General features: G+C 34.9%; 1 protein-coding gene across 2 annotated transcripts in view; it reads left to right on the forward strand.

Moving 5' to 3' along the window:
• The window catches only part of PRKN (parkin RBR E3 ubiquitin protein ligase), a 759,823-nt gene that overhangs the window by 383,433 nt on the left and 357,028 nt on the right, over positions 1-19,362 (forward strand). For both annotated transcript variants that reach the window (XM_068676962.1, XM_068676963.1), the window contains exon 6: positions 1,955-2,070. In XM_068676962.1, coding sequence (XP_068533063.1) covers positions 1,955-2,070 — 116 coding nt within the window. The remainder of the gene's footprint in view (positions 1-1,954; positions 2,071-19,362) is intronic.

Here is a 19,362-nt window from a genome sequence, read left to right on the forward strand (position 1 = left end):
ATTAGTGAGTTGTGTTTTTACAAAATGTGTAAAAACCAAACTGGTTACATTTTTAATTGCAGTTCTGAACCAAATTGAGTTCAGGACTTATACGCATTCCAGTTGTATGAATGATCTTATAACTATGATTAAAAAAAAAGTGGCAGTGTAGTCCATGATGCCAGAGTGGTCAGGTGATCTCAGATTCCATGTGCTGTATTTCAGAGCAGTTTTAAAGAAGATAAACAGAAGTATAGAGAAGTAATTTTCGCAGAGTTACGAAGAAACTTTGAAAAGTAGCTCCATATTCTTGACTTCTCACTTCCACCTCCCCTCTCCCCTTTTTTTTGTGGTTTTAGTTTTTTTCTTCACATGAAAGTCTTGGAATATTAAATATTTTCTTAAAAAAAAAAAAGTTCAAGTCTAAATCTTTTTTCAAGTATTTTAAAGGCTAATAACTTATGGTGGAGTTTATGATCAATGTATTGCATATCATGGCTTCTCTGAGAAGCAGAATTTACTAACCTAGAAGGAAAGCTATATTAATACTTCTGATATCCCAGTTACCAGACTTGATGTTAGAGGTATTACTGCATAGTGCTGTGTCTGTCTCATGTAGAAATATGCAATATATCTCAATGAGATATATTGAGAGAGAACTGTAATTCACAGCTCTGCTTCCCAGACATAGAAGACTTCCTTGTAAGGATTGATACAGAGTGTGGAAGGAAGAATGTTTTCTGGTCTGACTTTGTACAGTTCTGTAGCAAATCTCAGTGCAAGTTTGTGTAGGAGGAGAAGGTGATGTTATATTAAACAAAGCTTACTCCACTCAGTCATACTAGCGTTCTTGTATTCATATACCAACTGAGGTATGTGTCTGGATAGTCTAGCTAGGAACTTGGGGTGTCAGGGAGGACCAGGAAACACCATCTTACCGTCTTTTTCATAGATTTTGGGTTGTTCTTATCCCTGCTTTTTTGGATGTGACTTTCATGCCCTGAAAATGTTCATACTGACTGTAATTTTCTTTTTCTTCATTCTGTCCCACCTATGTGAGTCATTAGGAAACACTGTTGATTGAATCACTGTCTTTGTGTCTCTTTTTCTGGTTGCAGTTTTGTTTTTTTTTTTTCCTTTGCATGGATGCCTAGAGAGTCACTTGTGATCTTGGTACCATCAACACCTCTCATTCTTATAATTTCCTCTGATGCTTTTACACCTGTAAATTTGAATTCACAATTTACACCAGTCTTAATGTTTACTTTAGAAACCTGCAACAACAACAACAACAAAAAAGGTCTTTAAGGAAAAAAAAAAAATGGAAGCTGTCATTTGTGGCTTTTATTGCAAGGCACATTATCTTCAGACTGCTTTTATTTACAGATGCATACAATGACTTGGACACTCAAAACAAGCTATAGAGCACTATGGACTAAAGCAACTTAATTCAATTGCTACATGACTTTGAATTATAAATATGTGTCCAAAGAGATCCAGAGCTTCCTTTTAGTATGATGATAAAATCATGTTTATATAGATTTCCAACATCACAAAAATTGATGTCAGGATTTGCCAATTTGAAAAAAAATCTGTTCTAGAAGTCATAAAATGGTAATATGTAACAAAAAAGTGGAAATGGTTGCAGTTCATAATACTCTGCCCTTTGATGACTATGCCTAAATGAAGTCAAGGTCAAGTAATTTTTCTATAAATCCAGAAATTCACATAGTGTATCACACTCATGTCAAATCAGCTCACAAATAGATATCAACTTAACCTGGAAAATCACAGAACAAAATACCTGGATTTCTATTTTTGCAAGTGATTCTTTCTAAACCTCTCCTAATGATTGTCCTTTTCTGTTGGCAGTGGTGATTTGTCTGTTGTCTCAGTTGTCAGTTAGCCTAAGATAAAGGGAGGACATGAGCTGCAGGTATGTAATCTTCTCTTTATCTCTCCTTCAATATTTCAGGAGTTTTACTTTAAATGTGGAGCACACCCAACAACTGACAGTGAAACATCTGTGGCTTTGAACCTCGTTACAACAAACAGTCGCTCTATCACATGTATAACATGCACAGATATTAGGTAAGTACAATGAAAAGTGTCAGAGATTCACAGTCTCAGTGTTTCAGAGTACTTCTCACTTTCAAAGAGCTTTTTTCCCTCTGCTGGTTTTCCTTTTTAAACCTTTCTTTTTTTCTTCCCCCAGTATTATGGTGGAAAATGGGCTACATATTCAGGTATATTCTTTATTTTGATGGTATAATTACAGTTTTACATTTTTATAACTCAGCTAAAATATGGGTGGAAACCTGACTGCTACAGTCTGAAATGCTAAGATAGTGATATAGCTGTATAGATCTGTACCTTCAGTTTGTATCTGAGAGGCAGTGAACAAAAGCACGTTTTTGAGGTGGACAAACTATTCCTGTGTATAGAAACCTATTGATATTTTATTTATAAATCAAAGCAAAATTACTTATGGTGCGTCTGTTCTCATATTATTTTTTATTGCCATTTAAATGCTGTAATCTATATTACCGTATGGTGTTTGGGCACATACATTCAAGAATACCATTGTCTGCAAAAGCATGGATTAAAAATCACTTGCCTAACAAAGACAAAAGCTACTATTGCTGTGAAGAATTAACTGAAACACATTCATCTACTGAATAGGAGAGGTTTTGAGACTCTACCTCAAAACCAATAGCGCCATGTTATTTATTTTAAGTATTTCTGTTGATTCATCTGTGTTTTGAAATATGAGAAAGTATTTAGGGAAAAAAAAAAAGTGAGTTCCTATGAGACTAAGTTAAATGTTGAGGGGTATCTTGAGGGGAAAAGCTGGTTTACTTGGAAATCAATTTCCTACTGGAAATTTTAGGCTTTAACTTTGATTATAGCCCATACAGCGTATAATATTATGTTGTGCTTGTGTGGTAGTGCATTGATATCTGATTGGTTGCTGACAGTATACCGTTGAAGAACATTCTTCTTATTTATAGATTAAAAGATAGTTGTGCATTGAAAAGAAAGAGTATGGTGTCCAGCACTTCACATACATGCAGGGCTTCCGAAGTTGTTGTGCATCTGTTTCAGAGACTACTGTGCAAAATTACTTAGCTGTCCTAATGGTTAGGTATGCAGCAGTATTAACCTCTCTGTAATTAAGGATAATGTGTGGTTTCCATTCTTAGCCCAGCCTTTTTCTTTTCCAAAGAACAAGAGTGTAAAATATCAGCCATAAATGTGTTTACTTAGGCTTGAGAATTGGTTATAATTATTTCAATCAAATTTAAAATGGGTATGTTGACACTTTCCTGAATTGATATATTCAGTACAAAACTACTCATCTGTAGTCATGAATTTGTAATTTCTTTCACAGTTTTGTGACAAAATCCCAAAGGAAAGAAAGTTTGGACTGAATTTTCTGAATTTGCTTAGCTGAATTGTTCCTAGGACTAACTATTAACTTCCTAAAGTTTACTAGTAAATGTTACTTGGACTATTTATTACAATACCACAGAAGTATGCTAATTCTCATTTATTTAAGTTAAGACATCAAATGACTGTGGAAACCTAAGTTTCAGTAGACTTATCTCAGCCCATCATTATGGGAGCATTTATTCATAAATAAGCTTGTTGGATTTATACAGCAAACAAGGAAGGATTTAGATACTTGACCAGCTTGCAAGGCAGTAACAGTTGCTAGTTACCTACCCATGCTGGGGCTACAGGAAAGACTGATTATGTTTATGAGTGACTTCAATCTTCTTATGTTAAGTAGCAGATTCAATTGGTCATAAATAGGTTTGTCTTCCACTATGGAGCATAAAGATAATTTTTAGAAAATGAAAGTTCTGTTTGGTTTCCTGAATGGCTAATAGATTTTACTTGGTCATAGCAAGATCTATGAAACCTGTGGCATGAGTGAGAGATATCTGCCACCTCTTTAATAACAAAAAAAAAAAAAAAAACAGCCTACAGATCAGCTTTATTCTTGTCAGTCCCCAAAAACTCAAGGGATCATGCTTCCATCCCAGTATGTCTCATGGGACATAGAATGATTTTTTTTTTTTTGGCAGAAGGCACTGAAATCCTTTATCCCAGGAGTAAAGGAGTGTGCAGGGGAGTCCTCCAGCAGCTTGTTGTTGTTATAAGCATACTAATAAATTTACGTAAGCAGATTTTAGCTTCTCAATTCTTAGCACTGTAGGCATAGGCTTCTTCTCTGATTCTTCTCGAATTACATCTAGAGATGTAATGAAATTATGATGAGGATATCTCATCCTTTTCTTGTTTACTTCATAAAATTTTAAGGATGACCTTTGTTCTCCTGCACACCTCCTAATCTACTCCCACCCATGAGCAAGTCTTTTGTTCTGGCCAGTGGGACTGCACAAGGTGAAATCCGTAGGAATTAGACAATATTATTTCAGATCCTCTTCTCTTTTGTAGTTGACTAACTTGATTTTACCTTGACTCTGTCTTAGGGCAGATAGCACCCTTGCTTACAATAAAATGTATGCCAAGGAGAACTGTAAAGTGATAGTTGGTCAAAAGAAAGTAGCAAGGTACATTTGAACTCTATGCTGATTCATATGGTATGTCTTCTAGAAAGAGATGATTTTGAAAGCATCCTTGTTGGTGTAGTTGCAGAACTAGCAGCTCCAAATATCAGTCACTCTCAAATTGTTAATTCAGGATTTCATAGCAAGATTGCAGACCAACCTAAAAGCTTTTAGCTCTCCTGGCTCTTCTAATGATTCATTGGGCAAGAAGTGATTTCTTTTACTGCAGTGCAGAATCTTGGCATCCCTCTTTACTGCTAAATGAAAGAAAGCCAACAACTGATTCCTGATCCTGAGGCAAAAGGTAACAACTGGTAGATGTCCTACGCAGTACTGTGATAGTTTGGCTCTTAGTCACAGCCAGATTGGCATAATCGTGATGCTAAAACCTGAGGGCTCATTGCTGAAACTGCATCCACAGTTAAAGTATACCTTTTATCCCAGTGTCAAGACAGTGTGCAATAGGGTTATTCATGTCCTACTATCCACTATGCAGGGCTCAGGAAGCATCCAAACACTTTACTGAACATGGTGAAGTACAACGAAGAGGTGAAATTACTGCAATAAAACCTGAGTTTCACAGGATAAACATTAGCCATTTCCAGGACCCATGTACTGGATTTTCAAGAAGTCTGTCTTTCTTGATTGCAAGAAAAGTTGTTTCTTCCTGACAGCTTACTGGGCTCTCCTCTCGACTTTAAAAACAAAACAAAACAAACAAACAAAAAAAAGATAAAAAAAAAAAAAAAAAAAAAAACTTCTATAGGCACATTTCTGTGTTAAGTTTAAAGTTTTGTAAATGCATTCATATGTTAAATGCTAATTATCTAAGAGGTTTTGAGTTTTAAAACCACAAGTCTATTTTTACTTTTTTTATATACTGAACATTTGTAGGTGCTATCAAAAAGACCTTAACTCTCCTTCTGAAGTAAAACCAGGAAATAATAAATATCTCAGTTTCTTCTTCAGTCTAATACTCTCATCTTACCATTGATCATTAGGATGAGGATTCTTTGCTTTAATCTTTCAATACTTTCAGTGCCAACCAAGGTTTCTTTATCATTGTTCTTATTCATGTGCATACATACTTCTTGGAGGAAAAAAAAAAAAGGCCAGTGTATGGTTAAACTTCCTTTATAGCTATAGTCAGTCATCTTCCATATTCTTTTATGGCCAATCTAGCAAGTTTTCACGTATATGTTTGGGTGAATGAAATAATTTTCCAATTAAAACTTTAAAACAAATCATTTTCATTTCTATTTCTTGACTTATTTCTTTCACCCCAATTGCAAGAATGATCAAAGGTAAGCACGTTTTACACAAAGCTAGAGTTAGAACAATAAAATCAATTATGAGTGTTGTGCAAAGGTTGTTGTAAGTAACTGTGCTACCTATGAAATCTCTGCTCACTGGTTTGAGTTTTTAACTCTTTTCTCCAACATAGTGTTCTTAGAACATTTACATAGAACTTAAATATATTTATACACATAACCTTATAACTTTATTTAAACATATAGGTGACTATTTTTGGCGGTGATCACTTTCTAATATTCTTATGCAGTTGAAAAATACCAGTTCTGCTGATTGTAGTCTATAACATTCAGCTGGAAACGAGCAATATCTGTATTTGGTGCAATAACGGTTACTTTGTGTTAGCTCTGCTACAGGCAAAAAATGTATATTCTTCATAATAGATTTCTTTATTATTTTCTGAAAAAAAATGAAATGAAACAAGAAAAAAATGAAATGAAACAAGAAAAATGACAACCAGGTGTTATTTATGTGCTCATAGACAGGGTGGTCAAGCATCAGAATGGGCTGCACAGGGAATTAGTGGAGTCCCCATCTCTGAAAATACTGAAGAGACATGTAGACATGGCACTAAAGGGTCACGGTTTAGTGATGGGACTTGGTAGGTCAGACTGATGGTTGGACTTGAAGATCCTGAAGATCTTTTCCAACCTAGATGATTCTATGATTCATCTGTTTGTTCACATATATTTATCATGAACAACTAGTCCACCACAGGTGGACCAATTAATAAATCTCAAGATGCTTGGCACAACAAACATGATTTTAGCTGGGCTTACAGAGCTCATCAAAAATCTTATTTAAAGAAATATTCTATGTATTCTATGATATATAGAAAAATACACAGTGAAAGGAATGTTTAAGCATATTGCCAGTTTTATTCTCAAGTTTACATTAGGCACATATTCTTTCACCCTGGATTTATATTTGATATGAATATTTTCATGCAGCTCTGACCAACAGAGTGAAATATTTTAGAGCCAAATACCTTTGTAGGGTTATGCTAAATCCATAGCCAATGTTCCACATAGTGTAATGCCTTCCAATGCTTTTTGCTTGTCTACAGTGGAGTTGGTATGAATTGGCAGCCTTTATGCATTTATTTCTTTTTGTAGCATCGAAGGTGATGGGTTGCTATTTTATATCTTTGAAGAAGCTCATAATATGTTGAGCAAATGGCTGAAAGTTGAAACAAATACTAAAATGGTACAATCCTCAAGGGGAGATCTGCTTTTGTCAACTGTTTCTAGTAGAAATAACATCAAAAGGGGTTAGGAGTACCCCTGGGTACCTATAAATCAGGCTCAGGAATAACAATGATGTCTAGCAGTGTAAAAATAAAACATGTGGAACAGAAATGCCTCGCGTCATCTTTCACAAACTAGGTAGGGTACAATTCCTAAAGGCACCATTATTTTTAGCTTTCAACAGATACAGATAAGTACAAGAAATATATAGGGCTTGCTTTTACTTAATAGATAGAAAGAATTGTCCAGAAGTATTTGCTTTTGTGTTGATCAAAAGTTTTTATCTGATAAATCTGTTCTTCATAATCTTAGGCAAAAAAAAATTGTTTAGACAATGGAAACTTATAATTTGTTTTTCTGCAATTCAGAATTCGTACTGCTAAAATTGAAGAAGGAGCTTGATATTGCTAGTGGTGAGAAAGATTCAAGATGTTCTTCAAGTATAACTGTAACTTAAAGTTTTTGTCAAAATTCTTTTCAGCCAAATCAGTTCAGACTCTGATCATATTAAACTCCAGGAGCAGGAGACTGTTGTAGAAGGTCAGTACTTAGAGGGAAAAACTCAAAGGGAAATTACTATTGGAAGTCCTGTTAGAAATTCAGTAGACATCTCTCTTCAACTTGAATCAATAAGGAACAAATAACTCTGCATGTCATTAGGGACAACTGTGCATTAATCTGATTCTGTAGGGACTACTTTGATCCCCCAAAATCTCTAACTAGCTCTTGATCAACCATTTTTTCTTCGGTGTGTGTTTTTCAGAAAAAAAAAAAGTACTTCTAACAGTTCTTGTCATCCCCCATCCTCCGCACTGCTTACTTTTCTGCAGTTGATTGAAGCACTTTGCCAATGAGGAAAAGCTGAAATATCTGGGACCGTTTAGGCTACAGGAGTGGAGACTTGGGGGATGTTACCAATGGGTATAAATGCCTGAAGGGGGGGGGGGGGATGCAATGAAAATCCAGCCAAGCTTTTTGTTGGTACCCAGTACCAAGACAAGAGGCAGCAGGCACAAACTAGTACACAAGAGGTTCTGTCTAAATATCAGGAAGTAATTCTGTACTTTACAGGTGATGGAGCAGTAGTACAGGTTGCCCAGAGAGGTTGTGCAGTCTGTTTCCTTGGAGATCTTCAAAACTTCAAAAGCTACCTGGGCATGGTCCTGAGCAAGCTGCTGTAGGTGGCCCTGCTTGAGCAGGGGGGTTGAACCAAATGGCCTCCAGAGCTTGCTTCCAACCTCAGCCAGTCTGTGATTCTGTGAGGGAGAAGGTGTGAAAAATTGATTGATAACTGCATTCTTTCCTATATTGCATAAAAATGTTGTATGTTGCTTTGAGATCAAATGTTTCCTTACCTTTCTTTCAGTCTTGATGCAGACTGGATTAAAAAAAAATAATAAATGAAAGAAAGGGGAGGGAATATTAGAGGAGAAATCTACTACTGAATATAACAAAAAACGTGTGAGGTAGCAGGTCTACCATGATATTTGAGAGCTTTAATATATAAATCATCCTAGAATATGTAGTTTCAGGTTTGAATCATATCTTACAGCTGAAGAGACAATCTACAAAATTTAGATTCCGATAAAGATCTGTATCTGAACTGTAAACATTTCCAAAGTGAAGTGGTTGTCCTAGAGTTTTGACTGGGGTCAATTTTGATGTTATCTGAACAGTTACAAGGGACCTTCTATTCCCTTCTGATATTTAAAAAAAGAAAAAAAAAAAAAAAAAGAAAAAAAAAACAGGCTGTATCTATTAAAAGATACAGCCAAGGTGATGTTTTTCAGAAGAGTAAATAACACCTTATTCCGGATATACAATTGCTATTTTTCTTTGATTCTGGGGTATTGGATCCTAGAATTGCCCCTTGGGCTATTATAATTCAAGCAAGTTATCAAGTCTATATTTAGCTCATCTTTTTTAAAAGTGTGTTTTCCCTCTGTGACCTGTTTTGATAATGCAGTTTCTCCTCTAAATCTCTGCCTTCTACATTCTGTTGTCTTTTATGTACCTTGAGTAGCTCAAAGAAGAGTGAGAAAAGATTATGTTAAGAATTAAATCTACTTTGTCTAAGTACTATGACCATCAGGGACAATGTCTACTGCTTTCTCTTCTAATACTCCTGAAATTAATAGGATTTCTAAAGAATCACTTAAAGTAAGAAATTAATCAAATATCAAACTAAGAACTGTTACTAATTGGTTTAGGGCTTTTTTATTTTTCTCAGCAAGGTAGCCTGTAAAGTACTGATTTTTACAGCTGTAATATATGAGTTTTGTTACAAGCAAAACCAAGAAGAAATATTTTGGTGATTGTTTTGTTGGTATTTTGAAAGATGAACAAATTCTAGTAATGCCAGTAAGTGACCTTCATTTCTTTGGTGGCACACACTGGGGGTTTTATGCTTTTAGACTCTAACACTTGTACTGTGGGCTTCTGGAACAATGTAACCTGTACATGCAATTCAGCTGCCTTAACCTTTCCACTGAATTGTAACCACTATTATGTAGCAGCCCCCTGTGGCACTGATAGGACATCACTGCATTTCTTACTGCTTTTTTTTGTTTGTTTGTTTTTTTTAATCTGTACTGCAACTGCATTTCAGTGAGACATAGTTCCAGCTTCTACAGATTTGTGGATTGTTTTTTTATTTTTAGATTATTTTTTTAATTGGCATGTGTCAAGTATCCAGTTTCACCATGTGCAAACTTTGGTGGACCTAACTTCCAAAATATTTTGAGGAAGCCTAAAAGTAGGACTACTTACGCTTTTCATTGATTGGTCATGTAAGTTAATAAATATATATTTTGGGCAAATATTTAAGGTTTAAATAGAAATGTTAAAAAATATTTTGAAATGTCTAAGAAAAGTATAGTAGCAGATGTTTGTGAAACAAACAGAAAATATATTTCCCTTCCCCCAGCGCCACACACACACTAGTTGGTTCTCTTCTTCTTTAGGTCAAGGTTGGTGACAACCAAATATTATCACCACCTGATAGCCATTTAGTGGCCTATGAGAAATGTCACTGGAGGTAATAATCCAGTTGACTTTCGACAGATGATAATATTTTAAAAGCTCACCATCACAGATGATACTAATTAGCCAGCCTAATCTCAGCAGAAACCTGAGGTCTGAATGAACAAGGTGAACAAATTGTGGAATTGTTACCTTCAGGACTGAACTGAAGGAGCAACTTCAACTTTTGTCTGATGAGTAGCTTGCCATTTGGCTAATCTTGCACTTCAGTAAGATGAGAGCTGTTGAGACACTGTCTCCTATTGTCTCTGACTTTATTTAATGTTATTTTTAATATAAGAAACAGTAAGGAATTGAATGTGAATGTGACAGCTGAAGAAAGTTGTACAAAATGAAGTGACAGTGAGAAATCTGCTCTTTTTAAAAAAATGTCACTGCTTTACTGTTTTTAATTAACTGAAATTTAGTAACTAATGTTGAATTTGTAGTTAATGAAACATTGATAGAAGATGGAGACTTAATTTGGAAACAAAGTTAAATATGGGGAAATAACAGGAGTCTTTATTGTGTGAAAATTGTTTTCCAGTATAGTTTAGAAAAAGTATTGTGTATATATACAAATAGATATATCTACATATATGCCTAAATAATTTCAATAGAAAAATTAGCATTTCTTTTAAACTTCTGTATACTCATTTATTTTTAAGCTGGCTTTATGAAGAATTTTGCTCTGCTTCCCATCTTATTCACAAGTATGTCCATACTGGGCTGGGGCAGATTTGAAAACTTAGATTTCTGAGGAACAGTCCATGGTATCACATAAGGAGTATATTTATTGACATATCTTTCCAGCTTTCCCAGCCTTCTCAGCCAGTCATCAGCTACTTGAAAGGAGAACTACTCTGTTCTGATTGACTCAACATCAGCAGGAGCAGCAAAGGCATTCCTTTTCTCCTTAACTAAAAGAACTTATCAAAGATAGGGGTTGTGGAAGGAATATCTTTAATACGTGCTAATTTTTTTTTTACTTGTATTACATAAGTTCATACGTACAAGTATATGTGAATTCTGGTTTTGAAACAGCCACTGCTAGGAGTATTTGAAACAGTTGAACTACATTTTATTTCCGTTGTGAATTGATTTCTGTAATGTGCATTTCTAACTTGATATGAGATTGAGCAGATGTACTCTATCTCATTTTCCCAATTCAGTTTTATCTAACTCTCCTTTTTCTTTTTTCTATCTTCAGTGTTCTATGTGGAAAGAACAGATGTAGAACAAAAATATTTCAGTTAATAGCAATGAGTATCTACTTCACTGAGTTTAGTTCTGAGAAATTAGTTTTTAGTCCATGCAGTTGTTGGTTAGGAAAGAAGTGCATTCCATTAGGATGTACTTCCATTCTGAAGGAAAGAAGACATAGACATAGAACTGAAAAAGGTTTGTTTTGAAGACTGCTACTGAAATGGAAGTCAAACAAAAATAAGTACGTGTCTAAGTAATTCTATAAAGGGCATTGAAAAGTTATGAATACTTAATCTGTTAAAGCCTAATGTTTGGAAAAGGGCTTTGTAAGACAATTGTTTAACATGGAAGAAACAGAGCTGTTAATGTATTTATGTCAGTCATAAAGAGTAATTTGTTAGTGATTGGACTGATAATTGAGGAAAAAAAAATGAGGCTGCTGTATCTTGAAGGAAAATCTACAAGAATAAATGTGAACTAGTATAGATATATGCAAAAATAATTATCCTGTATATTTAGCTTTATAAAAAAGAGGGGGAAAAATATAAACACTTCCTTTCTGATCCTGAAATTCATTTTTAATTGGTTATTTTTTAGTCACAAAGTTATAGCAAGATCACTGACATCAGCTGTACCAGTATTATCAAATTCCTGTTATGGTAATGTAGCAAAAACAAGAAAGGAAGCGCTTGTGGAAGATGTGGATTTCACTCATTTAGGAAATAGAAAAATGAGTGATAATATCAGAGAATAGAGCAACCCAACAGCAGGGGAAAAAAATGCACATAGAGTGGTTTTAATTTGCGGAAACTTAGCAAGAAATGGAAACAGCAGTGTCAGGCAAAAGTACCAAGATATAATTTCTGAAATCAAACACATGAAGGACTATTTATAAAATAGAGAACCTGTCATAATATGCAGGGAACTTAATTTAATGCTGCTTGACATTTCGTAGACTCACTTAATGATTTAATATGAAACAGTAACTATTGTCCTAAGTAATGTCTTTAATACCCATTCAATTCCTTGGTGTTATAGCTCAGTAGGGATTGTTACAGATTCCATAAAAGCCTAAGTCAAATCAACATTTTAGGAAAACAAATGTATGAAATTTGATGGCAAGTGAATACATACTGCTTTCCATAGATGTCTGGAGTAATGTATTTATTCCAGATTCTGCAAACATATATTTGATGTTTATCAGCTTCAAAGTCACATGGGTCAAAATTTTGTTTGGGAGAGCAAGGAGGGATTGAGAAATTTTCTATTGACAATTATAAACAACAGTGTGCAGAGCTCTCTTAGCGAATTAGTTTTGTAATTTTTGTAATTATCCAAAAGAAATTGATTGAACTTTAATACATTTTGTTAGCTAGAAATTCATATTGGTTTTGGTAGCAGCTCATGCATTCATAACCCTTTTCTTCTTCCACTCCCTCCTTTTTTGTATATTGTCAAAGGTTGACTTTAAAGATAGGACAATTTCTGAAGACAATATCAGAAGAGATTTCTCTGATTTCTTCTGTAGAAGAAAACAGTGAGGTTTTCACTTTCATAGATCTTCTGCTTAAAAATTTCTTCCCTCCTTGAAAGGAATATATTGGCAGAAAACTTCATTTAATAAACATGCAGACTTTAAAATTTATAAATTTTATAATACTAAACTAATACTAGTATTACTATATAATACTGAACGGTAATAAATATTTTAGCACAATGTTGGATGTGACAGACTAATTTCATTGTCAACTAAGATGCCAACACAACTAAATCTTCCTTATAAAAGGAAAAATCTAGGGCAAGATGAGGCAGGACAATGAAAATTAATTCACTTCTCTGGTGGAATTTAAAATGTATACAGAGACAAGTTAGATTTGTTTATAAATAACTGTTATGAACTTGGTGCAAAGAGGTGCTGATTTGCAATATGATTTGAAAATGACAAATGAATCACAGAGGTTTTCTTGTTGCGTTCAGGCAATGTCTATGACACTTTAAAGGAGCTTCCTGCAGACATTTGAAGATGAAAAATGAAGACCATTATGAGAACGATCACTTTCCCAGTACAAGTTCATAAAGGGTGGTGGTGATAATTGCAGTAACAAGTCAGTATAAGAATACTGCAAGGAAAATGGCACCAGTTAAAACATTTTTAAATTGGTACAAAATCCTGTATTACAAACTTCTGTGTTAAGTTGTGTTTTCATTTGAGATGAAATTTTAGTTTATTTAAAAGTAATTCCATATCAGTATAGGCTGAAATACAGTAAGCAAGACTAAAACAAATACAGTTGTCCATGAAAAAGGTTTCAAATGTTTGGATTATCATCTCTCAATTAGACTGATACAACAGTCTCTTACAGAGAAGATCTATCTTACAGTTGATCTCCAGAGATCAACTGAAACTGTGATTGGAAATGCTAATGGAAGAGTTTCATTTTAGATTAAACTAATATAAGAAGTGTTCTTACATAGTAAGACGAGAGGAAAAAATATGCCTCCTCTTCTGAACATTTGAGCTAGTACAAATGCTGCTCTGTACAGATTTCAGTTTTCGCACAGTATCTGTACATATAAACGTTAAACAAAAATGACATTTTTTTTCTGTCACTAAGTTTGTGTTCCTACATATTTATTAACTGAAATAAAGCATTAATTTATTTCTATATGTAGGTATATGTACAAAATATATATTATACTTTGTATATATGAGTATACAATTGTATACTTTGTTTTTATACCCATATAAATATACATTATACAAACACGTTTTCTTCACCTTATTTCTTGCTTTCTTCTTTATAAGAAGTCTTTAGCTCTTTGAAGTGCATTGCATTTTTAAACAGTTTTCTTCACCACTAATTACCCTATTCTTACTTCACTTGGCAGAGACAAATCTGGTAAATATGAACAAAAAGTAGGAACTAGAGGAACTGTGCTCTCTTGGCATGAGAATTCCATTTGCATTTTTTCAAATGCAAATTATATTCCTTTTTCATGTTGTTTTGTTAGCAGCAACAAAAAGAACAGTCAGTCCTCTTCCCATAAGGTACATTATCTGTGATCACTGAAGCCAGTATTATACAAACAACTGTCAAGAAACCGAGGACCTGCCTCTTGAGGTCTACTGTACTGCAAAGCTGACTGTACCCAGAGATGTTACCTCTCTGAATTTGGCCAACCTGCTCTTGCAAACATACTGACAATGCTGATGTCAATCTTGAGCTATACTCTTGAACAAGTCTGTCTATGCCTATACTCCAGAAAGTGGTTCCAAACTGGTTGATTTTTCTGACAAAAGAATTATTTACTTTTGGCATATATGTCTCATAAGGAATCAGGATAGGTCCTGATAAGAAGGCATGCAGTGAGAATGAAGCTGCAGTGTGGGTCAGTCTGCTTACATAAAGCAGACTTCAGAAAGAAGGGAAAAATAAAAAAAGCTTCGTGAAGTCACTTATTCAGTCCAATGCATTCTAATTTAACCTTGTTTTTAAAATAAAGTTTTTAAAATAAAATACCAAAGTACAGGGAGAATAGCATGCTTTAAAGTCATTGTTCATTGAGATTTCAAGACCTATTTTTGTATTGTATTTCAAATATATATCCATAAATTCAACCGAAATAGTTGTTACAGTGGTGCGTGGGCACAAATGTGCATGTATTTATCTGCTAAAGTACTCATCGTTAGAAAGACCTGTTTTAAAAATAAAGAAAAAAACACTGTAATAGGTATTAAATGAAAATGGGTTTTCACAGGGACTTTTATTTCTTGACTGTCTTTCAAGAACATAAGTATAGTGGTGCTAGGAAAAGAAGAGCTTTAAAATTTGAAGTGTGACAGAGTACTGGAACAGGCTGCTCTGAGAGGTTGTGAAATCTCCTTCTCTGCAGATATTCAAAATCCACCTGGATGCCATCCTGTGTAACACGCTCTGGGCAGGTTGGATGATCTCTAGAGGTCTCTTCCAACCTCAACCATTCTGTGATTCTGTGTGTGTTGTGACTCTAAGTATTCATGGTCTCTAGGGCTAATGAAGAATGGTCATGACAATCCGGCTGGATAAGCCGGTCCCTACCAAGTTCTGCAAGTGTGACTATCAAGATTCCTAAGCTGCTACTTAGGAAGAACTGGATATCTTCTTATGTCTCAGCCACTCTGGTGTTTTTCCTCTCAGAAACGTTCATCACTTTTGACTCTGCTGAAACCTTTTGAGCTTTTTCTCCCCTAAATTGTCCTCCAGTGGAAATTCCATAATCACTGTTAGAAAGTACAAGTAGTGATGGTATTAAGAGCCACTTAAAGCTCCTTTCTAGCAGTAAAATTTCCACATATAATCTACTCTTGGGAGAGAACTGGTCCCTGAGTAATGTAAAACAAAAATAAGTCTTTCCCATTGATTCCTCAACTATGTGATCCATTTGTATTTCATCTCTTAGCTTCATTGTATTTCTTTGGCAGGTGTATCTCTTTAGGGAAAAAAAAAAAAAAAAAAGGAAAGCTGCCTTTTTTTTTTTTTCTTTCCCCCCTGTATGGGGTGTTTTGTCCCCCTTTTTTTTGTTGGGTTACAATTATTCCACAGTTTTTCTAAAGCCTATTTTGTCATATCAGAGCTTTACTTTCGGAATGTTAATTTTAGTAGTTTACCCACACATTGATTCCTAATAATTTCTTAAGGTTCGCTTAAAGTTTGAGTCTTCTTGAAGACTGTATGTATCTGTGCTGTCCTGGGACAAAAGGAGACACTGAATAACTGCTCAGAGCTGTAGTTTACTCCCTGCTGTGCCCTCTGGGACGGTCTCTCTTCCTTCTCCTACCTCCTCCCAAAAATTTCTTCTTTATCACAAGAGAGAACTGCAATGGGCAGGGCAAGGGTGGAGAAGAACAAAACTAAATCTAGTACTGTTCCTCATCCCATCCTGATTGTTTCATGGTCACCCAGATTTGAATGGGAAAGGCAATTCCCATGGTAGGTGCACTTCCTCTCATCATTAGAGGGAGACAGCAATGGCAGTGAAGGCATCTTGGGTAGCTCGCACTTGAGCCTTTACACTTAGGTTCTGCAAACAATTTTGTGAATGTTTTTAATGATGTCAGTGAGGATAAGTGTTTGCAGGTTTGGACTTAAGTACTATGTAACAGTGTATCATTTTCACATAAATAGAGCTTTTTTTTTTTTTCCCCAGAAATAAATAACTTCTACAGATGCACAGCCTGCCTCTCTTGCATTCAGCTGTGACCTTGAGAGCTGATTAACAAGATTGTACTCCAACGGACACAAGGCTCCACATAAAGCGGTGAAGCATGTACAAGCCCTTGAGGAGTACTTAAAGTATCTCATAGACTCTAATGGTCATTCCTTTCTCTTTAATGCTATTAGGTGAATCCGTCTTACAGCAATCTGTGGCACTTTTCTCTTTATTTAATTTCTGTGCTACAGATTTTATGAATTATCCTGTTACAACTCCTCTTCCATGTTTCAGAGACAAAGTGCTCTACATGTCTGGTATGCTTAGCATCTTCTCCAGCAACTCAGGTACTTGGGTTTGTTTTATTGGTTTTACAATGTAATAAACTTTTGCATAGTAAGAAGATGAACAGTTAAGGAGAGTTATTGCAAGCTAAACTTGGAGACTAAGTAGTGCTTGTGAAAAGCAGGCAGAGTGTTCTAAATACAGAATACTAAAAGGGAAAGCACTCTATATACAACTCATTGCTATTTCTTCCATTTTACTGCAATAACTTTTAGATGCTAATTTTCAGATGCTGAATCTAATACTATTCCCACTCCCCCTCCCCCCATTCCAACCAAAATCTCAGGACGTATTCTAGGGATTATTTGTAGAGTTTTTGAATTAAAATAAAAATACCGCAAGAGCATACTGTTTTTTCACTCATGCCAAATAGAAATTAAAAAGACTTCAGTGTGCCTGCTTGCAGGCAGGGACAGGGGTTGTCTCTGAGTCCACATGCTGCCTACACATCAGTCAGGCTGCACATCAGTAAGCTTCTACCCAGTACAAGATGTTCAGATTAGCCTACATAATAATAATAATAATAAAAAAAATGGTTTATCCTTGGTTGAATATAACCTCATAAATTACCTAGGAATCAGGTACTAATTTGTGATGCGGATCTTGGAGTTAATTTGCTCCTTTTGTTAGCACTTACTCTGATTCTATTCTATGAATCTGAAATGTATCTCCTAGCCTAAGCAGTCAGTGCTCAGTAAGGGAGATGACAGTCCTTTACTGTTCTGTTTTGTCATTAATTTTGTTGTTTTTTATGTTATTGTTCATATAAAAAGAAGCCCTTTGTGTGCTGGCAAATAGATCGAGGAACTCATCAGAAGCCACTAATTCAATGTTTCTGGCAGCTGTTGCCAGTCTTGAGTGTACCACAGTTTAAATTCTAAGTAAAAACTCTTTAGATTCTATCTTCTGATTTGTCTGGATTTTAACTGAGGTCCAATAATTCTTGAAACCAGCAAAATACGAGCTGTATGTCTTATTTATGGAATGTTTTCTAACTGCTACTGTTGCATGGCCAGTAAAGCACCTTTTCTCTAGGTAATCCCGAATGATTTTTGTTTGTTTGTTTGTTTTTTGCATTTTTATTTTTCCCCTGTCATAATCTGTAATTTTCAATCTTAAAATTAGGAATTTTTATTGATTCTTTGATCATCTCGTGCTTTGCTTACTTCAACCTTTTCCTCTGTCTGTGAGTCCAGTCACTCTGCCATTATTGCCTCAGATGTTTGTTCCTGGCTTTTTTTTCTCACTGTTTTCTAAATATGCCTTATCTTTCATCAGTTACTTCAAACTATTGGTAAGAACCGATATATCATTTGAGGCTGCATCAAAAATTTCTGGTTTTCCCTTTATCTGTTGAATTAATTCTCTAGAGTAAAACCATTTAGAAAGGAACCATTGCCTGACAGATTGAGAGGAGTTCAGGGCTGCAAACTTTGAGTGTTCTCACTAATTTATGGTTTCTCAAGTAGAGGCTTAAGCTCAACTTGTAGTTTTCTTCCTACAGAAGCTTGCAGGTAGCACTGGCTGTTTTGGCCATTCACTGGTTACTGAATGAGTGCCCAGCTTTTGCAGAGCTATCTGCAGATACACAGCTAATTTTCTGCAAATACACAGCTACTTTATATATGGCAAGTGGTTGTTCATGATGTCTGCTGATTTCATGTATGCTGCATCTATCAGACATTGCTTTTCTGTGTCTCTTTCATTCCTAGAATTTCTTAAGCCTTGTTCAAGGCTTGTGTATGCTACAAATATTATATAATGTACAGTGATGTGCCAAAAAGAAGCAAACGAAAGAGAAGAGCGTCCATCTGAGAGCATCATGTCTGTCCTTGCAAGAGCATGGACTACCAGCAAAAGCTAGAAAGCACACTCTTAACAGCATGGCAAGATTAGCAGCTATAGGTCAAAGAACATGATACTCACAATTTTCTAATGCAATTTTTTATTTAGTACAGGTAGAGACAATCACAGACTCTAGGGGAAAAAAGCTAGAGATCTATACATCATGTTCACTGTGATCATAATTTGAAAAATGTACAATACACCATAAATGATACAACTCAAAATGATAAAAGTTGCAAAGGTACTAAACTTTAAAGACATAACAAAACAATATGGACAACTTAAAGATATTTTTTTTTCTTAAAAAACAACAAAAAATACACAGCCAAGTAGATGCTAAGTTTAAGGAAACAAGTAAAGCAGAGAGAAAAGAGATAGGTATTAGATCATATCCCTAACCTCCTTGGCAGTGGTTATTGTATTAGAAACTTATTAGTAATAGCAAATTGCTAACATCTTTCAGTCTTGAACACCAGCAGTTATTCAATAACTTGGAAATTGAAAAGGTCGATATATAAAATGGATATATATGAACATGGATATATACGCACATGTATACTTATAGTATGCAATATATATAATGCATATTTTATATAACATACAATATATTTGCATATATTCACACATGTAAATGTTTAGTG

This window comes from Anas acuta, chromosome 3 (genome assembly GCF_963932015.1).
Source record: "Anas acuta chromosome 3, bAnaAcu1.1, whole genome shotgun sequence".
NCBI classification, from domain to species: domain Eukaryota; kingdom Metazoa; phylum Chordata; class Aves; order Anseriformes; family Anatidae; genus Anas; species Anas acuta.